The sequence below is a fragment of the Galeopterus variegatus genome, unplaced genomic scaffold (genome assembly GCF_000696425.1).
Source record: "Galeopterus variegatus unplaced genomic scaffold, G_variegatus-3.0.2 Scaffold875, whole genome shotgun sequence".
NCBI lineage: Eukaryota > Metazoa > Chordata > Mammalia > Dermoptera > Cynocephalidae > Galeopterus > Galeopterus variegatus.
Genome location: NW_007726986.1, coordinates 42,519 through 49,211, shown reverse-complemented (window position 1 = coordinate 49,211; position 6,693 = coordinate 42,519). Strand labels below are relative to the sequence as shown.

The 6,693-nt window shown below is 54.7% G+C and overlaps 1 protein-coding gene across 1 annotated transcript; it reads left to right on the top strand.

Moving 5' to 3' along the window:
* Positions 1-241: 241 nt before the first annotated feature.
* Positions 242-2,788, top strand: CCNO (cyclin O). Its single transcript, XM_008573090.1, has 3 exons — positions 242-810; positions 1,422-1,607; positions 2,089-2,788. Exons 1-3 carry the CDS (start codon positions 271-273, stop codon positions 2,572-2,574), a joined length of 1,212 nt encoding a protein of 403 aa, XP_008571312.1. The 5' UTR covers positions 242-270; the 3' UTR covers positions 2,575-2,788.
* The last annotated feature ends 3,905 nt before the right edge of the window (positions 2,789-6,693 follow it).

Here is a 6,693-nt window from a genome sequence, read left to right as displayed (position 1 = left end):
CCCTAGGAGAATCTATTTCCCCGGCGTAGCCGAGCCCCTCAGCCGGACAGCCGCCCCACTCGCACCCACTCCGCGTGCCTAGCTCTGGTAGCGCCCAGGGCTCGGGTTGCCCGGGTAACGCAGGACGCGCATGGAGACTGCAGCTGAAGGGGGCGCGCAGCTCCTCCTCCCGCTCGCGGACCACCGAGACGACGCGCTGCTGGGGCTGGGTGGGAGGAGAGGTTCTCCAGCTGAGAAAGCGCGGCTCTCGTGCCGCTCTGGGCTCAGCCAATGCCAGGCCAGGGGCGTGGTGGAGGGAAGGGGCAGGCTGGATACTTAGGCCCGCGGCGGCAGTCAGACCCTGCCTCCTCACTGTCGTGCGCGCGTTTGTTGCCCTCCGCAGCTGGGGCTTTGTGGGTAGTAAGGCGGCCACCCGGTTGCGTCATGGTGACCCCCTGCCCTACCAGCCCCACGAGCCCCGCTGCCCGCGCGGGGAGGAGAGACAACCACCAGAACCTCCGTGCCCCGGTGAAGAAGAGCAGGCGCCCGCGCCTCCGGAGGAAGCAGCCGCTGCAGCCCCTGAACCCGTGCCCTCTTCCCGGTGACTCCGGTGTTTACGACCTGCTCGAATCCCCCAGCTCCGGCTCGGATGGCGCATGCAGCCCCGCGGCGTCTGCGGCGCGGGGCTGCAGCCCCCTGCCTAGCCCTGCCCAGCCGTTGGAGCACCTAGATCTACAGACCTTTCGCGACTACGGCCAGAGCTGCTACGCCTTCTACAAGGCGCAGGAGAGCCACTTCCACCCGCGGGAGCCGCTGGCGCGGCAGCCACAAGTGAGGCGCTGGCAGAGCCGACTCCCTGCCTCCGCTCATCCTCTTCTCCCAGGCTGTCTCCTTTCCTGCGGTGTCTGCCCTCCGCGGCGCCCCGGTTCCCGCCCCCAGCTGGAACAGAAGGGTCCTTGGAAGGGCAGGTCACCGGCCTTATTTTACAGATGGAGAAAAGTTGGGAGTAGGTGGCTTAGGTGACCTGACCCAAGTTTCCAAGCTGTCTAGTGGGGCACGGTAGAGTGCAGAGGAGTTAGTTTCTAGGTCTAGTCCGTACTGCTACCGACATTGGGCAAGTTATTTAACAATTCTGAGCTTGTTTCTTCATCTGCAAAATGGACTAGCCCCCTTCCACTGAGTTGCTGAGAGGATTACAACGAGGTAATAAGTATGCGCTCGGCACAGCGCCAGACACGAATCCAGGAGTCCCGGCTTCCAGCCAGGTCAGCGCTGGTTCCGCAGCAGCGCTGTCCGCGTGTTTCCCAGTTTCCAGTGCATTTAGCTTTCTCTTCCCCCTGCCTCCCTCCGGGGAAGCTCCCTGAATCTTCTTCGCCCTTCCTTTCCGCAGCCCCTCTCCGCCCAAAGCTCAGCCGGCCCGCCTCCCTCCTCCCTCCCGGCAGGTGACGGCGGAATCCCGCTGTAAGCTGCTCAGCTGGCTGATCCCCGTGCACCGCCAATTCAGTCTCTCCTTCGAGTCGCTGTGCCTGACGGTGAACACTCTGGACCGTTTCCTCACCACCACGCCGGTAGCCGCAGACTGTTTCCAGCTGCTCGGGGTCACCTCCCTGCTCATCGCTTGCAAACAGGTACCTCCACGCAGCATTGGGGGCAGGGGGCGCGCAGCCAAACTCCCCGCCACTCTATGGCCGCGCAGCTCTCCGGCGCGCACAGTTCAGTACTGGGTACCTTGAACTCATTTGGCAGACATTTACATATTTACGTATCCTGCAGTCTTAACTTCACAACTCTCCCACAAACTAACAATCCTGTCACTCAGCCCCCAAAGAAATAGGCTGTAGTCACTCCCAAACATCTCTCTGTGGCGCCTCTATTCTAGTACGGAAAAAAACTTCAAAATTTCCCAAACTTTTTTTTTCGTCGGACAGTAGAGAAACTGCGCTTGGAAGTATGCCCCAGGTGATTTAAGTGGAAATAGGGGAGAGGTAAAGCCTCGGCTCTTTCTCTGGAAGGGATGGGGGGAGTCCCGGTTTTCTCCTAGGTTTCAGGGGTGTGGGCCTCCGGCCCTGGAAGCCGCAAGGCGGGGGCAGAGCGCTCCCTGTGTTGCAGGTGGAGGTGCCCCCGCCGCGCGTGAAGCAGCTCCTGGCCCTGTGCTGTGGCGCCTTCTCCCGGCAGCAGCTGTGCAATCTCGAGTGCATCGTGCTGCACAAGCTGCACTTCAGCCTGGGCGCGCCCACCATCAGCTTCTTCCTGGAGCACTTCACGCACGCTCGCGTGGAGGCGGGACAGGCGGAGGTCTCCGAAGCCCTGGAAGCGCAAGCCCTAGCGCGGGCAGTGGCCGAGCTTAGCCTGGCCGACTACGCCTTCACCAGCTACGCCCCCTCCCTGCTGGCTATATGCTGCCTGGAGCTGGCAGACTGCATGTTGCAGCTCCCGCGCCCCGTGGACCTGCGCCTGGGCGGGCACCACGAGACGGCGCTGCAAGACTGCCTGGGCAAGCTGCGGCTGCTGGTGGCCATAAACAGTACCTCTCTGACTCACATGCTGCCCTTCCAGATCTGCGAGAAGTGCAGCCTGTCCCCCACCTCGAACTAAAACAGACCCTTGGTCTCTTTTTATTCCCTGGTCCGGCTGCTGGACCTCTCCCATTGATTCAAAAGAGTGCAGTATTAGTCCGTAGAGAAGGGTTCAGGGATCCCGACTGCAAATAGTGTACAATACTAGCATCTAGAGGTTATTTATTTTGCTGAGAGAACACGAGGGAGCCGAGTCTTTCCCCAATAAAGAGGCTGTTTGTTGTGGTTTGTCTGACTGCTGCTCTTGCACGTGTCTGTCCGTGGGGAAGGAAGGTGAAGATAGCTCGGGTATAGGGTCGGTCGGCACCATTCGAGGGATCTTTTCCCTCCCTCCCAGTCCATTCTGGTTGGCATCTCTCTGCGGATATGCCAGGTTGGGCGAGGTCCAGGATGCTGCGGTTCCAATGATAAGGCGAGTCAGGGTCACTTGTAGGCTTGGGTCCCGCGACCTCAGTGCCTAGAGGCTTGGGATTGTGCACCACCAGGTCTAAAAGGGTGTGAGGCTAAATAGAACCCACAGAGGTACATGCTGTCCACAGGGGCCAGGGTTTTACTTTCTAGTGTGGGAGATGCGGGGCTGGGAAGCTTTGGGGACAGCTCAGGCCCCTTAGCGGAGGGTGAAGTGAGATAACCAGATACCGAGAATCCCCGGGTACAACTGAGGAATGTTGGAACATTAAATGTTGTCAGGCACGCATTTATGGCCATTGCAAGCGGAGCCCATTTACTCCACAGACACATGCTTCAACTGTTCTTGCTGCTACATGTGAGTGCCAGGGTAACAATGGCATAATAGTAATCATGGCTATATGGAGTGCTTACCATTTACCAGGTGCTGTGTTCAGCATTCGTTATTTAAATCTTCCAACAATTCTGTGAAGCAGAGGCTATTGTCCCATTTTTCAAAAGACACTGGAGTGAAGAGAGGTTAAACAATGGTGGAGTAGCCAGGATTTGAAGACAGGTGATTTGAGTCCGGAGCCCTACTCTTAGCCATACTGCTAAACACCCCCCCCCCCATAGGTTCCTGAAAATTCCCCCAAACCCCTTTCCAAGATAGGTGCTGGACAAGTTATTAACTCTCCATTCGATAGGGGCCATAGAGTACACATTTGGAGAGCTAACACAATTCTTACCTCCAGTCATGTTACAGGACTCAGTTTCACAGATGGGAAAACTGAGTTGGGAAACAAGAAAATTGCTGAAGTTCTTTGAGTCTACAGCTGTCACATTATCTTCATTCTCACTGTTGTGAATCTTCTGTAGGCCCTGAGGCTCTATCACTTACACCAAATCTCTTAACCTGTCTGAGCTCTACAATTGACACCAGGGTTGTTGTGAAGCCTAAATAAGATTAAGCTTAAATGTTGTCAGGCAGTATAAAGTAGCAATTAAGCAACTGAGCTCTGGAGCCAATATGCTGGGCGACCTTAAGCAAGTCACATTTTTATATCTGTGTCTCCTCTTGTAAAGGTGGGACTAACAATAGCACCTATTTGATAGGCTTGAGGTGTGGTTCTTTTTTTTTTTTTTGAGACCGGCTGCACCGCGCTCAGCCAGTGAGCGCTGTGAGCGCACCTGTCATCCCTATATAGGATCTGAACCCGCGGTGGGGAGCGCTGCTGCGCTCCCAGCACCGCACTCTCCCGAGTGCGCCACAGGCTCGGCCCCTTGAGGTGTGGTTCTAATGAGATGCTCCATACAAACCCACCAGCACACACACTGGCACGTAGCAAGTCCTCAAGAAATGAAGGCTAGTGGTAGCGTGCACAAGATGGGAGGAGGAGGGGTTATGCAGAACTTGGAGCAAAGAAATAGAGATAGAGCAAATATGGGAAAATATTAATTGGGGGTGAACATATGGTTGTTCATTGCACTTCTTTCAAATTTTCTATATGATTGGAAAAAATCTTTAAAAGTTTAGGGGGGGGGGAAGCCCAGTTATGTTCTACTGCATTTAGAATAAATCAAAATGTATGACAAATACACATAAAAAGCAAACAAAGTCAAAGCAAGTTTATAGAAACTTCCTTGCAGTTCTATCCACGTGAATCCTCCAAGTGCTCTCCAGATCCAGGTGTCTTACTCTGGGCCCCTTGAGTCTCTCCTCTCCTGGAATGTTGATATGCTAAGCTCTCCAGGGACTTTCTCCTCCTTGGAGAGGGGAGTGGTGTTCCCCATGCTGGTTGGGGAGATCTGTGGTGGTGTAAAAGGAAGAGGAGGAATATCATATCACAGGTCCCCAGTCCCAAACTACCTGAGGCCCTCAGCCTGGCTGTAAGGAGGTAGGATCTACCTCATCTGCCAAAGAGTGACTTTGGGAGGAGTTGTCTTCACCAGTATCTACTCCACTCAGCCAAGATTGCTATGGGTGATTGGTTCCAGAATCATCCAGCCTAGGAGTCATAAAATCATGCTATTCCAGTTCCTGTTGCCATAGATAATCTATTGTACAATGCCCATATTTTTCCTTTTTCTTTTTGGCAGCTGGCTGGTACAGGGATTGAATCCTGGACCTTGGTGTCATCAGCACCACACTCTAACCAACTGAGCTAACCAGACAGCTCCTAATGCCCATATTTTTCTATCCTAATTTGGAACTCATTGATGAATATTTGGAAAATGGGCCTATCCTGGTCCTGTGATGGTCACCATGTGTAGAGATCTCCCCAACACTCAGCCAAGGGCTCTCCTACTCACTTTTCAGACTGGAAGGTGGGTAAGTAGAGGGGTGGAGATGGACTGGCAAGTGGCTGAGCTACTCAGGAACCAGAGGAACCAGGAGACAGAGCCAGCAACAGGCTGTGGGAAGCTGGAAGTGTAGCTGAAAAGGCTGCTTTAAAAACCCAACAGTAATTTATCCATACTAAGCACCAGTCACTTTAAATAGATAATTTCATTCATCTTCATAGCAACTCTACTGAGGTTAGTGTTACTGTTTTTCCTAAGGACCTGGGGCTCACTAATCTGGTCATGGGTGAAGTCTGGTTCCCATCCTCAGGGACTCTGATGCTAAAGCCAGAGCTCCTCACCATCAGCCATACCACACCAACTGTAGCTGGTGGACCTCACTTCAGATCGGTTCCTGCATCTGAAGATGGCCAGAAGGTCTCTAGGTCTATTCCAGCTCTACCACTCAGTTACCATCCCCCACTTATTTCTACTCCAGATAATGAATGCAAATAAAGGAGAATGATGACACTTTAAAAGATTTTCACTAGGTATAAGGTGATAACCAGATGCCAAATAGGAGGGTACGGTGAGAGGATTCCAATTGCAGATGATTGTTCAAATGGGATGGGTATGACTGGTCCTGAGAGAGGCCCCCTCAACCCAAGGGTGCCTCTTCCTGGGAGAGGACTCAGCTTGGGAAGGGCAGCTAAGACTGTGGCACTGCGTGCGAGACCGGCTCTAAAGAGAGCAGCAAAACGTTGCGGTGGGCAGCTGAGGACACCAGGGGAGATAGAGACGGGGCTTCCGGGGATTTGGGACTGTCCACCCTGGCGCTTTCAGAAACCGTTGGAGGATTTGTAGATGTCACTTAATTGACCCTCTTTGAAAGGCTGGCTGTGATAGGCACCACTGACCGGGAAAAGTGCGTGGCTGGGGCGTGTGAGGAGCGGCTCTTGTCATCAGGCCATAAGAGACGAAGTGGCAGTTAGTGATTCAAGACCCAGAATGCTTCTTCCCATGTTTGCGGGAAGGGACTGCTGTAATCTGGGGGCTGTTCGGGGGAGTCTCTGCTGGAATTCTATATCCTCACTAAATCCTGCAGGGCAGAGCAAATGCCAGAGTCTCGCTTTGGCGAGTGTCACTCCACGTTTATTTAGTGCTTTGTGGTTGGCTTGGGAAGAAAAGGAAGTAAGAATAGTGCACTTGTCCATCCCCGCTGACGCGTGGGGCTCGGCCGCCCCTCCTTCTTTCCCTCCTTTCGCCTGGCGCGGCCGGGAGGCGGCGGCGCCAATGCTCGCCGAAAGGGCGCTCGCGGCTCCCGGGGGAGGCCGCGTTGCCAGGTTGGCTCTAACGCCTCCGCCCGCGCGCAGATTGTCCGGGGCTGAAGGCGCCACCTCTGGCGCTCAGGCGCGAGCCGCCCCTCCCGCTCCTCTCGGCCCTCCCTCCGCACCTCCGCGGCCGCCCC